This window comes from Cinclus cinclus, chromosome 5 (assembly GCF_963662255.1).
Source record: "Cinclus cinclus chromosome 5, bCinCin1.1, whole genome shotgun sequence".
Lineage (NCBI taxonomy): Eukaryota > Metazoa > Chordata > Aves > Passeriformes > Cinclidae > Cinclus > Cinclus cinclus.
Window position 1 is genome coordinate 41,608,034 of NC_085050.1, and position 23,679 is coordinate 41,631,712.

Sequence of the window (23,679 nt, forward strand, 5' to 3'; positions counted from 1 at the left end):
TGTCAGCCTTCTAAATCTATTTTTTACTCCTAAATTATAAATCCATGTATTGCCAAGAAAACTGTGGGGGACAACAACAATACATATATTTTAAATCCCTCATTGATGCCTTTCTCTCATCATTTCACTGGGTCTCCAAACAGAGCTGTCACACAACGTATAATCCCAGTTTGGCTTCTCCTCTTTTTAGAGCTCACTGTAAATCTTCAAGATGGAAGATCCTCAAAGCAAGCAACTGAGATTACAGAAGGACATAATGCACAAGCCCCATAATAGAATCAGCCATTGATTGAATGTGCTTTCAAAGAAAACAGCACAATTAAATTATGTTTAGCCTTCAGTATTCCCTTTGCACACACAGTCACACTCCTCGTGGTGTTCCAAGGGTACATCTGTCAATGATTTATGCAATCCCCGGACACCAATCCTTGGCTTCAGCTGAAGAACCTGAAGAAGAAGAAGAAGCCAAGCATCAAGAAAATGACAAGTGCTTCATCACACACGAAGACTGTGAGCTTACCAGATTGCACTGGAAACCCACTGGATGACAGGAAGCATATTAAAACTGCATTTCTTCATTAATTCCACCCATTTGTTACTATTTTTGCTTTTACCTCAAGCCATTTACAAAATTGCTTAAATTATGTTGAGCATGATTAAATTGTGTTGCTTCACCAAAGACGAGACTTGCAGTTTCAGATTTCCACTTTATTTTATTTAACAACAAACAGTAGAGTTAACCCAAGTAGATAATTCTATAATAAATAATTTTAGCTATCAATTTATAACAGTGGAAATGAACAAATATTTGTTTCTTCATAAAGTTGATATCTACCACTAGTGAAAGAAGAACAAAAGGTATGGTTGTGATGTGTCTGAACTGCACCAGTAAATACCATAGAAATTAATTAGTTGCAGAGAAAAGTATACTAACAAGAAGATTTTAATTTTTTTTTTCAACTCAATACCTAATTAAAATGCTACAAAAAGATTTACTGAAAGTACAATACGTAAAATATTAGTATTGGTGCATCTATTGTTTTAAAAATAAACACCTTAACTGGCTTTCAGTATTTCCAAGCATGCAAATATAAAAACAATGCAAACCTCATGGTATTTTTTGGTGACTTTTGTTGGCACACACTGGCACTCATTGCAGCTCTGCTGACAACAGGCACAGTTTCCACCACAACGTTTCACCAGCAGACACAGAGGCCAAAAGATGGTGTCTGTTCTCTTCAGCTCCTCCCTCAGGGACACCGAGAAGTTGCGCGGAGTGCAACTGTACAGCCGCGCCTCCTCCTTCAGGAGGTTCAGATCCACCACTGCAAAGAGACAGAGAAAACAGCACTTTCCTGATTTCCAATCCAAGTTCATTTGTGGCAAATCAACTTCAGCAGTGCAGAGCCCCCAGGAAAGGTTCAGTTTTGTGCAGGTTCAGCACAAAAATATAATACTGCAGTTCCGTGAATACCATGAAACTTAAATGGAATGATAGCTGCATAGTGATGTTCACCAGTTATTTTATAAGGCTGGCAAAGCTGGTTCAAATTAAAGTAAGATTTGGCTGTGTTCCACATGTTTTATCAAACCAACCCTAATAGAAGTCACTTTGCTTACAGTAATACTCCAGTGTTGCTATTCTATGGTCATTTTGGATTGGTGAAACACAGAGAGCAATTAAGAATCCTGCAAAAATTCAAAAACATATTTAACTCCCTTGCAATAAAGAATTCAAACCTCTTCCTTGTTAAAATTTCAACTATTCTATCTTTGCTAGGGCACTGTAAGTATAAGGAAGAATGAAACCATTCATATTTAAGCAGAAGTCTCTTCTATGGAGTAAGAACTTCAAAAAGTTATCATCAGGGAGTTCTGCACAGAATAAATAAGTGCACAAGACTGTATATCTATATAACTATTAGTAGGCTCCATTTTCTCCTCCCTCTTCATAGCAGCATATACATGAATTTCTGTTGCTTCTCTAGGTTTCATTTTCTCTTGAAGAGTCTTCAATAAAAATTCTCCCTTGTAAGCAACTAACTTGAAGTGCAATTTAAAGATATTAATATTTGGCACCAGTTTCCCTATAAACTGTTTCCACTGTGTCATATTAAAGTTTCACTTTGCCAATGGTTGAAGAGCAAGTTAATGAAAAGAGCTGAAAGAGGACAAACTCCTTTATGTTCCTCTTAGCTGCACAGTCAAGAGCTAACAAGCCTTGCAAGAAGAGGTTAAAATTGGGAAAAATTAATAAGACTGGGGGAAAAAAAAGTGAGAAGCAATCTAAATTGAATTTATTTCAGAAAAGTCAGACTATAATGATCATGATCTAGGATCTTTTGTCTGAATTGTTTTTCTCCATAGCTACCATTAAGGAACAGAAGTGATGTCTAATTCATAGGGATACTACTCTCTCTAGTAAAAACCAAAAACATAACAAGAAAATGAAAACACTATGATAACATGGCTATTGAGATGAGTGAAACAGAGGCCCTGAACAAAGTGGCAAAGACCTTTAACCAACTAGTTTTAAGCTAAATCAAGAAAAAAATAGAGGGGAAAAAGAACCCCAGTGCATTAATACTGCTTAAAAATAATGTCATCCATTCATAAATAAAAATATGTACAAAAAAAGCTAAAATATGTTTCTGATTTGAATCACCCTCTAGAGAAATACCTTTTCTTTCCTCTCTACTATGTAAAGAGCCTCAAAGATCATCAAGGAAAACTTCAGCCTATCAAGGCAAGATAATTCCTCCTTATTCTATTTAAACACGTAAGACATAAAGAATTTAGAAGCTGAATTTCTTTAGCAGAAATGCTCACTGGTACTCTCCCAGGAGCAGATCATTGGGAAGGAATTTCGATCCATGTTCCTTCAAACATTTCTTTTGCAGGCCATATCCACATACTGGCACACATAAGTAAGGATTTATTATTGTGAAAGGTCATTTAACACACTGAAACCTTTTCTTTGCTTGCACTCAGAGTGAATGCCAAGCTGGGGCACTTCATTCCATCTCTATCAGCTTAACATAGGCTCCTAAATAAACAAGCTAAATTTTAAGAGGGAGGAGTGTGTAATAACTCCAATAAACTTACTGATAGGACACCAGCCTGCCTCCCACACTACAAGAGCATTCCTTGGAGAAAGTTGAGAAGGGAGCAGAGGAAAGGGAGAAAAAAACTTCTGGGGGAAAGATTCACTGTGAGAAAGCAGAAATTATTTAAGCTCTTCTGATCAGCTAATAGCTCTAGGCTGAGTCACTTAAAAGGTGGATGCGTCTACCTCCATTAATCAAGGACTGTGGACAGGAATGGACTATTTCTTTCTTCTGTTTTCAAACGTATAATAAGTGAGCTGTCTGAATGAGGATAAAATGCCTGAAGCATGCTTTGAGAAGTGCTAGTTCTGCTAATACTTTCTCCTGGAAGATTTTTTTCTGCAGAGATTGATATATGCTTGGTGTAGTGAATTTGAAGGAGCTAAGCTTATGTGCTGTTCAGCCCTTCACCATGAGGTATTGAAAGTGGAAGCTGGGCACTGACACCTCTTCCAGCAGACCCACAGAGCAATGGGAGAGATTCTTGTGTGGTGATGTCCTTCTCCATTGCCTCCTGCCAGCAGCAGAGGAATGCATCATTTCCATACCTACACCTAGCTGTAGTTATAGAGAAAGGACTATGCACTAAAATAAGCAGTATGTTACTTTATCACAAAAAAGGAATTAATTTGAACTCAAGCCCTCAGACCTGCAGACATTACTTTTAAAGGGTTCTGTTGGAGAACACTGCCCTTAGCAGGTATCTTTCAGTGTGCTTTACTATTACAACAGGCTTCAGGAGAGATGAACAAATGTCGTGTTTGATTTCCATGCTTTCAAATGTACTATGGTATATTGCTATGATACCTCACAATGAACCCTTGCCCTACCTTATGTACTTCAATTTCATTAAAAGGTCTGTGACAAATTTATCTAGGGCTTATATAATCACTTCTTTGAAGTATATGAATGAAGCTGTTATTTTTTCAAAGAGTAGCTGTCTGTTTAACATTTATTTTAACACACTGTGGGCATGAAGCTAGATGAGAGAATGTATATATTCCCTTAGAAGTGTTTACTTAACCACAATAAAAGGTTATGTGGATTTCCCAAGTGCACTGAGTTACAGTACCTGTTATAATGTGAACATTTAAACACTCCTTCAACTTGGCTTCCACTCATGTATCATGCTTGACACAACAGTCAAGGTTCTTTTGTCTAGCACTAGCTCAGGAGGAGTGAAAGGCTCTGCAGTAGCACATAAATGGGAAACACTAAAATAAAAATTAGTGAAGGAGAAAAAATGTAGATGCAGGTAGGCCTACAGTAAAGTGTATTTCAAGAGTGTGCCCACACCGGCACACATAACTGAACTAATCCATGTTCACAGCAGCCTGAAATTAATTGTGTTATGCAGTTGGCAATGCAATTTTCTGGCATCTTTGGAGATGTTTCTGAGCATGTAAGTTTCTTACTGGCTTCTACAATAGGAGCTGTTACAAAATCTCAAGCAAAAAGTGGGGTATAAGAAAAAAAACCCTCATGTAACTGTACAAAAATCACAAATGTTAAGGACTATGCTTTGGTTGGGACTGGATTTTTTTTTTCTCCTTAAGAAGATTTCAGAATATGATCTAATGATTATACATGAATTTCAGTGGGAAGTGATGGGTTTTTGTTTTTTTTTTTGCACAGCAAAATATATTTTATTTTTAAGAATGTTTAATTGTATAAAAGAATTTAGGATTATATTTAGACATCAAAGCTTCTGAACTTGGTGCTTCCTCTTTCCTGACGAAGTTCTTGGCAGCATTTTATCCAGAGAAAACATCAGAGACAGAATTTCTCTGGAATTTAGGTTGTCTGAATACAGCTTTTTCATACAAATTATCACGTAGGAGTAGAGGACATTTCTCTACATAAAGTAAGATACACTTTTTGTAACTTGCTTATGAAAACAGTAATTTAGCTTTTTCACTGAAACACTGTAAAAATGAAACCTATCTAATCATGAATCAAAGAGTTTGAATAAAACAAAAAATTTTAGGATATGCACCTCTGACAACCATTTTTTAAACGGTTTTGAAATATAGCAAACATGCTGCTTGAGAGAACAACATGGGGAAAAAATAAAAAAGAAGACAAAGGTTTTGCTTTTCCTATCTATTGAATAGTCCTATGTCATTTCAACTAGACGTATTTTCCACCTCAGGCTATTGTATTACAGACTCAGTAATGCAGTCTGAGGGTGGTCTCTAAGACAAATGTGGCAATACCACGATATGTTTATTCAGTGAAAAAAATCTATTTCAGCATCTAATTAGAAGTCTTTGAAAGATTTACTCTGATAGTTTCTTTTTAAGATGTGTCTTGCAGGGAGTTTTTTTAATCTATACAGATGTTAACCAATACCTGCATTTTGTTTTTCTCCCACTTACTGTGCACTTATGGAATGCATTGGGCAAATAGTAAATCTCTTTAATTAAGGACGTGTTAAATGAGTATCTGAGAGCTTTTAAAGATATTTGCTCCTCTTTGGCTCATAATTTAGCTGCTCTGTGCACGGCTATAGCAATATGGATAGGGTACAAAGGTTGATTTCTGGGCCCTAAGATCTAAGAATTAACTGTCAAACACTTAAATTTGAGCTCTGAAAGGTTCTACTTCCTCCCTTTTCTTGCTAATCAGATGATAACCTTTTAGTTTATATCCACCAAAAGGAAGTCTGTTCAGTTAAGCTCATATGTTTCCTTTTTCATGTTGTATGGTGGGCAAGGAAGGTGGTATTGCCTTCACGTTATCCATCCACATGTAATCCATAAACATGAAATAGTGGGTAGCATCTGGGTGCAATGTGGCATGAAATTCACGAGTGTCAGATGTAGAAGGAAGAAAATGAGTTCCTGATCAATAGATCTACAAATTTTGAAAACACAATCTACTTTACTTCTGATGAAGTTGACAACTGCATGATCAACCCAGACATGGACACATGGTATTTCCAAAGGTGTCATCTAAGAGAAACATTTAGGTAATTGCTCTCAATTAATTTCATGTAGAGACTGAAAAGATTCTAGGGAAATAAACAGTCATTCACATGATACAGTAAGCATAAGACATTACCTACCTCAAACAAAAATAAAGTTTTTGTCCTACTGTGTGAGTTTGTTGTTTTTTGTTGTTTTTTTTTTTTTTTAAATTCCCCTATGCTGCCCTATCCTGCTAAATTCCTTTAAGTTTTGAGTTTATTTACTGTCCTTTCAATGGGAGTACAGCTAACAACAATGGTATCTGCTCTCTTTCTAGCATATTACTGGAACCAAAACTCAAGGTGAAGAATGCTCTTGATTCTGTGTCAAGAAATCATACCCATAGAAAGCTGCAAGGCCAGACAGAAGAGTAAATTACCTCTTGACTTCCTCCCATGAATGTATGCTTTCCCAAGAAGTTGCCACGTTGGCCTGTACAAATCTTCCAAATCCAGTTGCCATCGATCTGGTTCAAGATAGCGGATAAGGTCTTCCACAGTGCTAAATCCAGCGACTGCATTGTTTAATACATCCAAGGGCAAGGCTGATGGGGGTAGAAGCGATGGACTGGGTGCCTCTGTGTGGTGCTGCAATCAAACCCAAGAGAAGGGCACCAGTCAGAGGATTAAGGGATCTGTTTTGGCAAAGTGCTGTACTTTACCAAGTTATGTAGCTGGGAAACTTTGTCAGTGAATAGCCTGTTTATGAAGTACAGTTTATCTAATAAGACAAACGACAAGAGTCAAGAAGTACCTAATTATTCTTTAGCAATTATTGTAAACAAACTTCCACTGCAGTTTGCCTGCTTCTTACATTTCCAGCCCTGTAGCTAGCATGCCACTTCACCTGTCCTTTGAAGATGTTCACTGAGTGATGGATGGGACTTCAGAAATAGAACAAAGGGTGATTTAAAACTATGGCGCCATTTACAGGCATTTCCTAAACCCCTCTAGAAATCTGAAACATTTGACATTCTGCCTTTCCTCAGAAAGTTAGCCACAATCTTTGTCTTCTTATCCTTCAATGCAAAATATTAACATACCCCAGTATAAATACAGCAAATATTCTTCCTCTCATCTATAGATAAAAAAAGCACCAGTTGTGTTTCATACAGCACTAAGAATTATGTTTCTGGTTAAACAATAATGAACAGAGTAATAACCAACATCTGGCATAACTAAAATTATTTCTCCCTTACAAAGAAAGGAAAAAAAGGTTCCAAGTGAAATCAAAAGTATTTAAATGTTGAAATTGAGCATTGAAAAAGCACTTTACTCCACCATAAATTTCACTGACAAACTCAGTGGAAAGGAGTACTTAGTCACAGACAATTCAAGCAAAGTGAGGCATCTGTTTTTGTTCACTCTACAATCTGTTTAAAAATTATGAACTGATTTGTATTTTCAGAAGAATAAAACAAGGCAGGAAGGTAAGCCTAAGTAGGAAGCTGCTTCTGAAGCACCTGAAGTTTAGGTTTTAGGCTCTTCTGTATGCAGATATTACTACAGGCATTATGTCCACAGTACTGCAGCAGAGCAATTCATCAGGATCATGAAAGAAAGATGAAGAAAAATTTGAATACGCTGCCAATGTAGGGGATGGAAAAGACAAGAATTTGTGTTTATATAGTTATCTATATTTAAACGCCTCATACCACTAAGTGTCAAAATGGCACTCTCAGTACTGCAATGTGAAGTGTGTATATATTGTAATTTTTTCCATCTATAATGTCAGATCAATGGTAGGCAGTCATTTACCTTTTCAAAATGATCAGGGAAATTAGAAATTAGAAGTTTAACATATATGCTGGAAAAGAAGATCTAGTAAAATAATTCTTGCAACACTACTCACTCAGCAGAATTTTTCTAAAATATATATTCCTGGGGTAGCTGTATCCTATACCAATAATAATATTTTATGTTTCGTCCTCTAAATTCGATTAAACAAGCAGTTTTGGTTTCAGCTAAATGTGTGGTTGAAAAAGCAGCAAATGGGAGTAACCATCATAGCCTTCATTATTTTTTGCTTCAAGGCTTTCTCTACAACTTCAAGAGATGCAGCCACTAGAAGGATTTGTGCTGATTTTTAACTGGAAGTCTTGCAAAAATAATACAAAATGTAGATTAAGTGTTCTGCTATTGTTAATTTTACAATATTTTCATATTGCTAATAATTTCCAATAGAATTGGTGAAACAGTGGTTTCCCATTCTGCATGAATGTGATTTTCAAAATATTTCTTCTTCTCTTTGCTCCATTGCCTGCATTAAAAATAGTAACATGTTGATCCATCTATTACACTATGATAATAATAAAAAAAATTCTGGTCCAAAATTTAAATAGTTGCTCTTAGCAAAACATGTTACTTAGCATAGCAAGTTTCAGGATGGTGCTGTGACACTGTAATTCAGATGGTCAAAAAACTAAAAGATAAACCTTCCAAAATTTTTCTTCCTGTTTTTGTCTACAATGGTGTCAAAGCCACATTTCCTGGTTTGGAGGTACAGGGTTTTACTAACATGAAAAACAAAATCAGTAGTAAGTGAAGTAAAAAGAAAAAAAAAAAAAGAAAAAAAATAACAAAAACCTTCTATTTTGTTTCCAGGTGAAGCATTTGCTTCAGTGCCTTACTTCTGCTAGGATTTTTGTTGCCAGAGAAATAGGTGGATTCTAGAAGAAAATGTGTTGATTTGAATCTATTTCCATATTTACAACTTACATCATGCACACTAAACAATACATATGTAGCAAGTAATCCATTAGTTTATGGTATTCTGGATTCAATAGGCATTTTCCTGAGTTAAAATGTGAGGATATGGTGAATCATTGCACTTAATGGTAACACAATTGAAGTTGCCACCACTTTCTAGCCATTCTCACATCAGCCCAAAACAGAAAGAAAAAAATAATTGAAACAGCAAAATTATACAACTTTGAATGTTTTAGAATAAAGTCATTAGGATCTCAGGATTGAGAATTTTTTCCAATAATCTTTAACGTTAGTCAATTTATATGGCAGTTAAAGTGAAAAAAAGATTAAAGATAATTGATATCATAAAGGTATAAATGCTGTATATTGAATTTGTGACATAATATCCCTTAGGAAATCTTAATTCAATAAACTCTTCAAGATAAAGGGTACTTCTAATTACACTTTACATTGTTTTTACTTAATTGTTTTACAATTAGTGGTTACTAATTGTTTTATAATTTAAATTTTTTGGACAGAGCATCCAGGGTGGTGTAAGTGGTACTCCTTCCAGTGACTAAAACTATATATTGTAATTCTATACAATTTATAATTTCACTTGACTTTCTCAAAGCTTGTCATCTATAGGCAGAGTTTACCCATGCAATAAGGTTTTACTCACAGAACAAAAAGCAGAAATTACTTGAGGCAAGAATTTAAAATTTAACTTCACTGATGGCACACACCTTTTAGAAAAAGAAAATGCAGAACTTCAGTGTAACTCTGAAAAATAACATCATAGCTGTACCTCAGAAATGCTGGAATGCTTCTTACCTGAAGCTTTCAGTCACTTTTTATAGTAATTCTATCACTCCTGTTGTAATTTAATCTAGATTTCTCTAGGCAGTCCTACTTGGATGCCTCAGTCCACCTGTGCCCTTGACACTCATGGTGTTCTTAAGGCAGGCTCTGTGCTGTGCTATGACATCAGTAGTCAGTGGGTGTCAGAGAGAGGTGCCATTTCACAGCAGAATGCTGGTGGGAAGGCCTCCCAGGAGGACTACTGATAATCTCTAGCTGTTTTGGTGCTCAACATTGATGGAGATAATGATCTGATAAAGAAGCAGCCATCTGTCAACTGGACATTTATTCCATAGACAACATCACTTAATTTACTCCCCAGAAATTCCTAATGTCTCCCCTAACAGGTCAGCTAAAAACAATCAACTTTGATTTAACATATATTTATTTATCAGACTGGGGAGATAGAAACCAAGACCACAGACATATCTGCTGTCCAAATATAGTAGCTATCCAAAATATCTTTCCTGATGGAAACCATTTTCAAGGAAGTGATGTTCTCCAAGCTCTGCTGTAATAAATACTAATTGACAGTAAACACCTTTTTAGCCATAGCAACACATTCTCAACTCATACTAATGTTTTAGGTTTGAGACCACCTTTCTTATTTTTTTCCTGAGCATGAATAATTTCTGTCAGCATAGATTTGACAAATACATCAGGTTCTCTATGTGATTCCTCTAATAAAAAAAAAAAAAAAAAAAAGAAAAAGTGTTTTCTACTTTTCTGCCCAGGAAACAATTTCAAATTACTTTAATAAGCATAAATATACTTAGAACCAAGACAGAGACAAACAGTTGTATATTTACTGTTAGTTAAAATGATTCAGGATGAAAACCAGAGCTGAAAACATTGAACTTCTGCTGGCCTGTACAACAGCCAAGAATGACAATTGGTGAAACAGAACTTTCTTCAGGTTTGTTTATATTGTATTTCTGTACATCCACTTAGCTCTATCAAAACAAATACCACACAGAAATCCCCTAAGTTGCTTACAAACATACAAGACAGGCCAATAGACAAAATTTAGGCAACAGTTAAAGATATGGGCTTGGAAAAAAGGACAGAAATAATACGGACTAATGTCACAAGACTACCCAGCCTGGAACATCATGCATAACAGTGCCCCAGAAAAAAATAGGGACTAAAAATGCATCTTATGGTACTCACCATGTTAGTTGTGCCCTATTAAAGGAATCAAAACTACTCCATCTAGCCTCCTTCTCAAAGGGAAAGAGTAGGATACTATTGTAAGTAGAATAAGATGTCAAGCCTCACTGAAGCAGCAGATCTGAACAAAAACTTCAACAAACAAGTTTAAAATTATCTAGTTGAAGTTCAAGACTTAAGTATTATTTAGTACGTAGCCTAACTTGAAGACTTATGATTAATTTCTTGTTCTCACACATATTTCTTGTGTTATCCTCAGCATAGTGTTTAGGCCAAACCTTCATAATGTAAAGCATCTGGAAGTAGTATCTCCTTGTTATGCCAGCATGACTGTGTATGTGGCTGAATAATAAACAAGAAGCAAACTTCTGAAAAAGAAGCACAGACCTGCAACTGTAAGCCATCACAACTGAAAACACATCAGCTGCTCACACAAATGCACAAATACACAAATAGTTTTAGATTCACTGGCACCAGCACACAGGTTTGTAACACAGCCCAACCCAATCTGTAAAATGAGCAAAAAGGCAATTCCTTGATCTCACAAGTTTTGTGACAGAATGAATACAACCGATTTTTGTTACACACTTATTAGTTTACCTGAAGAATCCCAAAGTGTATTATACCAGCTATAAATCAGGATACAAGACTGGATATTATAACTTCTCCTGTTTGCCAGTATCCATCTGTTCTTTCCTTTCACTGTACCTGCTCCAAGGATAAACAAATCAGAACATAACAGCACTGACCTACACTCTACACAAGATCAGCTCTCAAGCACTATGATGACCTAAGAAAAGCCTTTATTTTTATCCTGTTTCTCAGGATAAGAGTACTAACACCCTGAATGTACTAACACTACCCTCTTCCAGTTAAAGGAGAGGCAAAAAATAGTAATGTTAGGTTGCTGCTGCCAGGAGTAAGGAATTTCATGTTTAATAATGCAAGCACTAAGTTAAGACTGGAAAAACAAAAACAAGTGAGTCAAATACTTGGCATGACAGGACACTTACAAGTACTGAATACTATGTCTAAAATAATTACCTCCCCACAAAAGTAATCCCCACTTTTCCCCCCCTTTCTTGTCTTGAAGAAAATACTGTCAAACAGTTCCTAAGTTATGACCCATTAATAAGTTGATACAGTTCAGAGAAACTAATAAACATCAGTGTAGTTTAATCAAACTAGAAGAGACTATAAAAACCTCAGAGGAACCTCGTCTCCCCTGAAACCCAGCTAGGATCAGTAATTTGAAAGAAGTAACATATTTCTTTTAATTAAATATCCTTAGAGTTTGATGGGGTGCTTTTGGTTGTTTTTTGGTTTTTTTTTTTTTGTTTAATTATTACACAGGAATATTCCAAGTCCTGCTTAGATTTAACGATATGCTTTTGAAACTTATAGTACATGCACATTCTTGTAACACACACAAGAGCCTGTTTTCTTCCTTTATAATCATAGGTAACCCTCCTAGTAAGCATCATTAGAAGCTATGAGAGAAAGCAGATATCCAACTCTTTCCAGTTTGCCCTGAGGACACAAATTTCTCTGCATAACAATAGCTCTTTGTTTTCTCCCACAAGTACATGCAGTAATAGCTGTGAAAAGCTTCTGGAAATCCTGACCTACCTGAAAAAGCACAGGCTCTTATTTGCTTGCATCTATGCAGTACAAAAGAAAAAGCAGTTGTGAAAGTCTCACATTCATAAGGACATCTCTGTGCAAAATTAATGTGCACTGTTAAGAAAGCGTTAGTCCTGTTTAAGTTGCAAGGCAGAGATGATCTGTAGCTGGGCCTATGTGCAAACACTCAGAGAAATCAAGTTCCAGGATCCTCTTCTTATGCCTTAAGCAAGGGAATGAAGGAAAAAACCAACAACAACAACAAAAAAGAACAAACAAACAAACAAAAAAACAAAACAAAACAAACAAAAAATAAAACAACCAAAAAAAACACATTTAGGCTGCCAAAACCAGGAATAAGGTGAGGATGCTTATTGCACATGGCAGAGATGGAAGTCAGGAAGACTGCCACAGTTCCCATCCACTGCAGCAGTTTTTACTGCTTTAGATGAAGTTACTATCACAGCAGCAAGAATGGTTGCATGAGAAGTACATCACCCTGGGGTTGCTGAACAGATAGGTCTGGTGAAATAAGCTCCAGTGGCACTGAATTAAATATCCCTCTCTTTCAGTTGGCCTCATTTCAGGGATGCAACTTCTGCCAGTCAAATGACACTCAGATAGAGGGGTACCAGCCCTCCTCAATTTTAATGCTTCTCTGAATGAGAACCAGACTGCAGGATGACAGCACCCTTTTTTCCTGGACCTCCAGCCCTCTGCCTTTCATAGGCTCCCTAAATTTTCTGTTCCTATAGTGTGTTACAACCTCTTATCAAAATCTTGTTCAGGCTCTCTTCATGTGCATGCAGGGTTTTCCTTGTATCTCACTGAGGACCTTTTGCTGAGTATCCATACATGCCCTTGCACCAATTTACATCTTAAAGCCAGAGATGGCTTTCCAAATTCTACATGCATATTTTTGTTACTGCAGTTTGAGTGTTGCTTTCTGAATAGTGTGTAATCTCTACTCTCTATAACCACTAACAGGGGAAACATCACAGAGATCACAAGGGAAAATGAATCCATTTGTACCTTTCTGGTTTTGCCTGTGACAGGTGGGAATAAAAGAATAAAGACTTGCAAAAGTAGCACTGGATAACAGTCTTATAGCTTAACTAACAGCATAGCATTTCCTCAGGCTAAACTTTTTATGTATTTTTTTTTAAAATGTTTAAATATTCCCCTAAATAGAGTTTCATGAAGTTTCATGGAATTCTAATTGCGCAGGAAACAACTGCAAGATGCTCCCGAGAAAGCTAGCAGCATGGAAATAGCACAGGATGTCACTAATCATCAGGGTTCCTCTGGCAAATTGCATCTTTTTGCCTGACCTCTACGCACTCTAACACATTTTGAAATAAGACAGGTGTGAGAGATACTCTGTGAAGACAGAGTTGACACATTTAGAGCTAGTTCATTAGCTCTCAGAGGATGCATCAATAGCAATAGCCTCTGGAAGCTATTTTCAAAAACCTTTAGTGATTGGTCAGTTATAAATATCTATAATCATGTATGTGTACATAAATACCTGTGTTTATGTATGCATAAAGTACAGTTTGATTTTTTTTCTGTGATCACATGCATCAGTAATAAATCACACTAATTCATTTTAAAGGCAAAAAGAATAAAATTGATGCTCAGCATCAATACATAATCTTGAAAAGTTTCTATTCCTAGGAAATATATACAAAGACACAACTATCTTTCTTGGATGCAGTTGCATGCTATTGATTTTATCAATGTATAACTGGTAAGTCTCATTGAAGCAGCACATCCTACTTCATGAGTATTTCATAAGCACTACAAAATCACCTGCCTCTCCTTTACTGGAAGTATTTGTTTTTTTACAAAATTACCCAGTGATTCTTGTATTCTTTTGGGTAACTATCATTCACTGATTTATTCTTTCAGCTAATTTAGGAGAGAAGAACTGTATAAACAACTCTATTTGAAAGCTGTGTTGCCAGCACCTTTGGCAACTGCAGAGCTCTCCAACCATGAAGCATATAACCCCTGCAAGCCCCGGTATCCAGGAACCGTGCAGATTCAACCAGATACTTGCACTGGAAGTCAAATGTGGATGCCTTTTTTCTACCTTTCCAATGGGTTTTTAATTGTATTTGCTTGCATTAGGAATTTGTGGACATGGTAGTGAATAGGATTCTAGATAGAAGACTGAAAGAAATGTAAGATATCTCATGACTTGGACGCATTTTGACTCAGTAGGCAAAGACCCAGCCTTACTATTCTGAAAGCAGGACCTGATGAACTTGAAATTCACTGAGGTGAACAAGAAGCATTTAAAAGCAAACACTTAGCCTGTGATAATAGCATAAAACAAGTTATGGCATAGATTATCTCCAAGACAAGAAACTTCAAAGTAGAATCAGTATGTCAGTTTTAATCTTGAGTTACTTCCTGAAATACTTTATCTTTTTTAACAATTTTCAAATTGCTGTAGATATAAAAATTAATTTTAGGTTTATTATCCCAGAGTCTGGGTTCCTATTAAATACATTTGTAGCAGAGTAACATTTAAACCATAACTACTTCCAAAATCTAAATTTTTAGTAAGCACTCTCTCTTTTATACATTTTCCTCTTCTAAATGAGACTTTAAAACTAAATTTAGAGTGAGGTCTCCCCAAACCATATAACTATTTATATATGCCATAAGAAAAAGTCTACCTCCTTTTGTATCCTAGTAACAGTTGCTAAATATTCTGATTTCTGAACTTTAGAGTAACTTTTATTATAACATTAACAACACAAATTTATGAAACAATCTGGCTGATCCTGTTTCAGGCATAAGCACACGGGAAGACTATAATTGCAACTTTAAGAAGCTACAACCCAGTGATAATGTGTCTTGTACAATTTAAATGCATAAAAGAAATATTTAGTCTAATTCAGACCATGGGCAATACATATACAATCTATATACACATTTTAAAGGGTATGAAGTGTGTTTGTGTGTTTATACAGATAAAGTCCCTACTGAAAATGACTGAAATTAGATTGTGTAGGCAAAATGAAGTACCAAAATAATTTACTAAAGTACAGCTTCTCTCATCACAATCTCATAAAATCTTTCTTTGGAGAAAGAGCTTGCAGCAGGGTGCTAAAACAGGCAAATCCCCCAATGTCTAAGAAATCATAACCTTCATGTCTGATAGCGTTTTCTTTTTTATATTCACATAACTATCCTAAAGAAATTAGCAGCTGCAGTGAATCCTTACAACGTATGGAACATGTGAGGGAACGTGCAGAACAGGTGGTCAACTATTTACATCTCATGGGACTGCTGCTGATTGCAGCAGGTTAAGTTTTGGAAACACAAGATATTTTCCCAAGTAGTAACTCTGTCCTCCCTGTCTTAGTGACTTCCTTTCAACTCTCCCTTATTAACTACTCATCACAGTATTTAAGGATATTTAAAGTTTATTCCCTGCTTAATCTAGCTCATTGTTAAGAGGCCATTGCAGTCTTGCACCCATTTGCAGGGCAGAACTCTATACTAATTACTTGCTGACTTTTCATGAAAATGTGACATTTTCTCCTCATAGTGCTCTCACTGAAGAGTTAAAGTAGAACTCTACAGAGACCCTTCACGTCAATACCTTAGTGCCTGATGACTTTCTGAATATACCCACAATTACCTCTGTATGTTTCAACCCTAAGCTCTTAAGGTTTTGTTTTTGTTTTGTGCTTGAACTGTCCTTGTGATTGAAGTGGTAGGGTATTCAGTGACCACTGTAAATAGTAGTGACATCACTGTGCATTAAAATATTCCTTCATGGACATTCAAATGCATGAGTTGACAGCTAAATAAGAAGTGTTGTTTTTTTTTTTTCAAATGCTGCTAATATAAATAAACCTTTTACCTTAATTTTGTGAATATAAAGTTAAACGTAATTTTCTAGGTTAACCTGTTTTGATGAATATTATATTACACCTGCAATTTCCTTCTAGGAGGGAAACTTTATATTTATATATCAAATACTGGGACCAAGAAAGAGAATATCTCTTCTCAATATTTATAATGATATCCTAATGCATTTTTTTACAGTTTATTGTACAGATACCCTGGCTGCAAGATTTAGCAGAATAGGATTCCACTGCAGCTTAGCCTCTTTCCCTGAAACTTTGATACTATGCAAGTCCAGTATACGTACCTGAAGGCTGAATTGTGGAACACCTTTTACTTCAGTCAGGAGAACAGGACAACCTGAATTTTGTTTACGGTATGAAGTGATCGCCAAAAAGGAGGAATAACATTGCAGTTGAACTGACAGCAAATTAAATGCCCAAATGAATCAATGCATAAAGTTATTGCATCCTGCAATCAGATGGCAGTGGTCATGTAGATGTAGTCTTATGAATGTTTGCTCAGATCTTATTGCAAATGGGGATACTGTGACTACTTCTCTGACTGCTAATCACTACATCTATAGACACACCTGAAATTCAATCAGGAAAAAGTTGTGTCTGCTGTATTTATGATTTGCAGAAGCCTTTTTGTTATTTTCTATACACAAAAACTCTAGTTCTTAGTTGACTGACAGTAGCTGACAAAAAATAAACAGTAAACTTAAGTGCAGCTGTTCTGAATAGAAAAAGGTTTTTGTACATTCTTCTATGACAGGGGATATGGCCAGTGATAGTTAGAGGACACCACACCTGCAAATATTTTTATAACTACTCATTTTACTCAAAACTCATATAACAGCTTATTCAAATTAAACAACAGTAAGTGTTTGGAGTCAGTGAATGAACTCTCTTTAAGTTCCCTCTAGGAAGTTCCCCACTGGAAATGGATAGGTGTTCTTATGAAAATATTTATTTATCCCAGTATGTTCACAGGAGGTTCATCAACCATAAAACACTAGGAATTATCGTTTGTTACAACTGGAAAGTATTTGTGAAGGACAATGAAAATTACTTTTACAGTGAACACTACTTTAATTTGATCCTTCAGTATACACGTTAAATTGCATTCCACAACAGCTTTCTGCTCCTTTCATATCACAATAAAATGAACACACCCAACATTCCTGTACAGCAGAGATTTGCAAATCAGAGCTTGTCCTGCCTTGAAGGTAAAAAGTCTTTGAACAAAGCAATACTTTGCAGGGAAAGAACCTCATCTCTGTCCTAATATAACCATTATTAGTGTCATCACACATCTCATATTACTTCATTACACTTTGATATATATTATGCACAGGAGTAATGTGATTGAACAACAAATAAAAGTCAAAATTAATTGGGAAAGTATGCTTAATAAGAGAAATTTAAGAAGTATTTTGAAATCCCTTGCATTTAGGAGTAAAATATTAAAAGCATAAATACAAAATCATAAACAGATAAAGCAGAATAAACAGTGTTACAGAGGAGATGAAAACCAGAATAAGAGATAATGGGATCCTGTTTGAAAAAAACCAAATCTCATTCAGATATTTTCAGAAGATCACAAAAACAAATATTGCTCTGCTAGAGAGGTCTCAGCTGAAATACAGTGTTCAGATGCATCTCCAGGACTTGTGAGATACAGGCAGAAAGAAAGAGGATAGTCATATGAAACAGCAAGATGGAAACAAAATAATGATAAAAGATTAAGTGATACAACTTCCTTTCATCTCAGGGAAACCAGGCCGACAGGAGATAACAAACATGAAAAAGAGCATCAGATGATCAGCTGTTGCCTAGTCCACCAGTGACAAGAATTATTTATGTCAATGTGTTTGAAAAAAGTTTTATACAATGTAAAAGTGTGCAAGGGATAACATGAGGAATCTCTGAAATCTTCATCCCTGGACTTCAGGAACAGCACTAGAATCTACCAAGAACGAGCTTAGTGTACCTGCTCCCTGCTTAGAGCAGGACAGTTCCTCAGAAAAGGAATCCCACTGAGTTCCCTTCCAGCCTTGCATCTCTGTTATTATATTGCAAAGCATCTGCCCGGAACATTGATCTTTCTAGAAGACCTGTAAAATTATGCTGAGTGGCATGCTGAATTTTAGAAATAAAGTAATTCTAAATATTTTAAAATCTGTTTTGACTAAGTATCCAGAAGCTACCAAACACTTTTTTTCCTCAGTGACTCTGTGTTCATTTGTACATTTTGACCCTTTGGATTTAGTAAACTAATGGTACATACAAAAAGAAATAACTGCATGCCAGTATGCCAATAACTAAAGTGAGAATGCAACTACTCCAATTCCGGACTTTAGCTAGTTTCTCTTGAAGAAAATTAGGGAACTACAGGTTTTTTATTAAAAGTTGGTTCCTTGGGAGTAGCAGAAGTTCCTTTGGAAATATTATTTACAATTTCTTTGTTTCTTTGAAACTTCAAAATAGTATGCAATATAACACACTTGAGAAGATGGTTTTAGTATCAGCTATAAAATAAAAGTAGATGCATTTCTGCCATGCACTACTTTTTCAAAGCTATTTAAAATTAATCCTTCAAAGATGGTTTGAAAGCAGACTGCTTAGTTCTGTTTCTAAGTCTCCCATGAAATTTGGTGCTGCTTACAGCATGAAAAAATCCATTAAAATTGAATAGGTTGAATTTGAAGGCACCTCTATAAACAACTGCCTTGTCCTGATTCTTGGCATTATTAAAAATGAAATAAATCTTTGAAACAGTCTAATTACTTTTACTATAATGGGCATACATTTTCTTTTGTACATGCAATTCCTTTTCAGCCCTTTCCTTGACAAAAAAAAAAAGAAGAAAAGAAGGAAAGACAGCATCTGCCAAGTAATAAAGCCATATTAATAACAAATCCAATACTTTGTAGAGAAAACACCATTCTTCTGAGGATTGCTAGTTCATCAGTTGTCTTCCACTAAGCCCGATATCTTCAGATATAAAAATGTTGTCCACAGATATGACCAAATTGTCTGTAATTAATCTGATGGTCAACTAGATCAAGTATCCTGATATGGATGGATGGACGGACGGATGGATGGATGGATAATTATATTCATTTGTGCTTGCTATCATAGTATGGGCAGTCTTTTTAACAGAAATGATATAAAATTATGCTGCTTTAAATCCTCAACTAGGCCATTAATCTTCCTTGTACCATTTCAAACAAGTCTATTCAGGCATCGATTGTGGCCCCAATCCTGCCAGCAGACTGCTCGTAGCAGCCACACTGATTTAGAGGGATGTCCCCAAGTCACAAACCATCTGGTTTCCTCCTTCCACACTACTCTGGTTTTGCACATTCACTGTGGAAAAGCTACAGAGTCAAAACACTGGCACAAGAAAGGAAGTGCTGCACACTAACACTGCACTAATCATAACCCATTTAAAAACTGCTGCTATCTGCTATATCTTACTGTCACTTTTGAAAGAGGTGAAGGCTTTCTTCAATTTTGAATTTCAAAAGCATCATTTTACAAGAGTTGCGAAGCCTTTTAAACAGGCACCTCTCATTCTATTCCCATCATGTACCCCTTTTTATTAATCGAAAAATTAATATTTATGCTCTGAAACATACTTTTCTGCTTGTATATATACTTAAAATATCCCTGTGTCTCTTATTTTCTCATTCACTGATTCATCAATACTGTCAGTTCCTGATGGTTTAATATGGAGCTAATTAAAGAACACAAGACATCAAAAACTGTGGTTCTCTAAACTTTAATTAACTGTGGTTTCACAAGCTGCTGTTCACTGCAATTTAGGAAGTGGCTAGATGCATGACTTATTATCAGTTTAAGTATAAAGCCCAAGTGTGAGGCACTGGTTGCACCTGAATTTTCCAGCTCGTAAGAAATATGACTTCTGTGAACTGCAGACATTGTGTAATGCGGGGTTCAACAGAGAGAAAACAAAGTTATTTGTTGCCTTAGCCTACTGGACTGAAAGACACTGGCTAATCACAAGTTTATGTTTTGACCAAGTCAGCAAATCTACTTCACAGCCATTACACTGAAAATGCTCTTTTGCATCCCCAACAAAGCATTACCACAGAAATAAGCCAAATAAGAAAATTTAAGATGATATTAAAAAGGTATTATTTACAAGCAGTGATCACTGAATATATATCGTGGCATGATTTTTCCAGGGCATGATGGACAGACACTGCAAGAAGAGGAAAAAAACAAAAGAGCAGGACAGAGGAGAAGGAATTGAAATTGCAGGGAAAACACCAGTCAAGAACATTCACTGAAGAGATCTGCATGCCTAATTCTGGTCAGATTTCTCTCACCTGCCACAGGTGAGAGTCCCATGAGATGATCTGTTTGTTTAAATAAAAATAAAAACACATTCTGAACGTTATCAATACCAAAACTGAAATATAATCAAGATGTTCTGCATGAATTACACTTAGGAAGCAAAGTTAAACAAGTTGAGTAGAGTGACTGTGGTGACTGCCACGTTTTGCTAAGGAAGACTCAGTCTTGAATTTGGAAAAAATATTTTCTTTTTTTAAAAAATGTTTATGAATTTGAGATATTTAATTGCCAAGAAGATAGTATTATCATGTTTTTAGCATTTTTTTCATTATTTACTATTTAATTTGAAGCTACTTTTCATCTTTTAGATTATCTGTGCAGTCCCAGTGGACAAACAAGGATTTAAATGAACAACTTAGAATGCATGAGTACTAACCACTTGGGGAATGGGAGGGAAGACAAATTGTCATCTCAAGTACATCACCATAAACTTAATGTAAATTGTCTGAATTTAGATGACCAAAAATTCTCTTTGTAAGGTTATATTTCAGATAAGAGGTTAGAAGAGGACATTTTCCTATTTAATAATTCAGGTTATATTCTCTTTTCAAACAATATACTAGTATTAGATATGGGTTACTTTATCAATTATTATGCTGTCAAAGAGAATTCTGAGAAACTAGGATGTTAGTAAGCAACTAAAATACTGACAGTTCTTTTCTTTTTTATCTCCTACAATGCAATTTCTGCCACAGAAAAATACTGACTGATAAACACTGACTGTAATCTCAGAATGAGAGCATCAATACTGGTTTAACCTGATTAGCATCGAAGTTTAATTCCTCCAAACAATCTCTACTTCATTATTGAATCTGATCTATGGTGTATAATTCACTCAGTTAGGAGATTAGAGGAGTACATAGATGCTGGGCAGAACATTAATCTCAGTATAATAAATACATATAGGGAAACAATTATTTGTCAATTAATTAATTAATTAATCTATTTAAAAAAAATTTAAAACCATAAAAATCTATTTAGGATTAAATAATGTGACCATTATTGTCATGGTGTGGTCATTGTTTTTCAGATTCACAATACCTAATAGTTCCTGCTGAAGGCAATGAGAACTGCATGTTTAAAAATATGTCACCAGTCACACTGCAAATGACAAAAGAACTAGAATTTAAAAATTACAAAGATTTCAAGCCTATAAACAGGAAGTTATATGATTATTATTGAAATTTCAGTGGTGTTGTATATGAATAGAAACTATTAAAATTTCATGCAATAATAAATTTAAGTTTGTGCATTGTTAAAATACCTTTAAAATACTAATTCACATGATAAAAAAAAATTAATTCACCTGATAACGCCCACAAGAACACCATTTGTATACAAAATGACCTAACCATGACAGTTTGGCACTATAGCAATTGTCAGTTATCACCCCTTGGGTAACTTGACTATTATTTTCTCTTTCTCCTCTGAACTTCAATACTAGGCAGAAACAAGCTGCCACCCTTTTCCTGCAGAAAGAAAAACAGTGGAGATTGCCACTCTGCAAGAAGCCATGGCCCATAGCAGACTGTAACTGGGGACAGAACACTGTGCATGACAAAGTAGGAGCAGGGTATAAAAGACCTAAACTGAAAACTTCACATGCTGTACCCCATGCAAGATGTGTTGCTTCCTAGGTCTCTTGGGGGATTCTCTAATTGCTTGACTATTAATTCTCTAATTGCTCAATTAGGAGATTACCTTTTGTAAGTTTTTAACCAAGGACAATGGAGAAGTCTTTCAAAAGTAATTGTATTCTCGTAATAAATTAGGGAATCAAGTTCAGAGAAAAATTAAGAAAGTAATGGTGCTAGTAAAATCACTTTTCTCTGGTTTCAGATTTTCATGATGATTACACATCAATATTTTGCTCCTCTTTCAAATACGCACCACAAAATTTAGACCAGTTCTATCTATACAGTATCCATTAGTATTTTTGTATATCACCAGTTTAGAAAATTGTGGCTTTGTATGACTTGTTTAATGATCCTCCTTAGATGGGCAAAAGCGTTTTAAAATTATCACCAACTTTTTTTAAAATTGCCTGCACAGACAAGTTAGTCCTGTTCGCCAGGACTTTTAATGGACTGATTTTCCAAATTCCTCTGTAATTTGTAAGTTTCAGGTGATGAAATCTCAAACTTTATAATGGAAATATTAAGATTTTTTTTCTCTTTAACAGCAAATCTCTTTTCCAATTCAAAGAATTGAAAAACTTTCTTAAAATATTTTAGTTGTTTTTCTACTGTCAACTTGATCATTTTCTTCGATTTTTGCTTAAAGGCTGAGCTGTACTATGAAGTTTTTATAGCAGCAAACAGTTTCAAAACACTATTATGAATCTTAATTCCACATTAATTTTGCATCAAAGATGTACTATTTAGGCACCTAATTGTGAAGGGTTTTCTTCCTACATGAAAGGTGCCTATGACTTTCTTAAGCAGAAAGGCAATTAAATAAAGCAAATACAGTATTTACAGTTATACATATTGACAGAGTGCAAACACAGGAGTAGATCAATCACAGAACTTAAACTAAAAGACAAGAATTCCAAACCAAAAAGGCATTACAGAGAAGACTGAAGAACAGGAAGTATTTCATTATTAACTTTTAATTACGCAGAATACCTCACATATTTCTCTTTGAGAAATATGCACACACAAATCAGAAGAGCAGATCAGATCAGACTGATTTTAGAAGATAAGCAAGGGCAACCCTACTAACAGCTTACATATTAAAAGCTTACATCTATGGGGCTAACTGTCCTTCCAGTGGATAAGTTTGGCATTTGATTCTTTCCCCTCAAGACATATAGATGATGACTGAGAGAATTTGATAATTTGGTTCAACTAAGTTATCTTACTCTCCTTGGCTACCTAGTCATTTTGGTTCTGTCAGTCAGCAGGGAAGTTCAGGGTTGGTTGCACAGTTAGCAAACATTTGTTTTCAAATATATTTTAAATCTTCGGGGTTTTCAAGTTTCAAGGACAGTGGCCTTTTAAACACT

At 35.4% G+C, this 23,679-nt stretch overlaps 1 protein-coding gene across 1 annotated transcript in view; it reads right to left on the reverse strand.

Moving 5' to 3' along the window:
* Nucleotides 1-330: 330 nt before the first annotated feature.
* The window catches only part of PDGFC (platelet derived growth factor C), a 122,145-nt gene continuing 98,796 nt past the window's right edge, over nt 331-23,679 (reverse strand). The window contains exons 4-6 of the mRNA XM_062493718.1: nt 6,456-6,663; nt 1,108-1,325; nt 331-447 (exon numbers count right to left, since the gene is read on the reverse strand). Of these exons, the coding sequence (XP_062349702.1) occupies nt 331-447; nt 1,108-1,325; nt 6,456-6,663 (543 nt within the window). The remainder of the gene's footprint in view (nt 448-1,107; nt 1,326-6,455; nt 6,664-23,679) is intronic.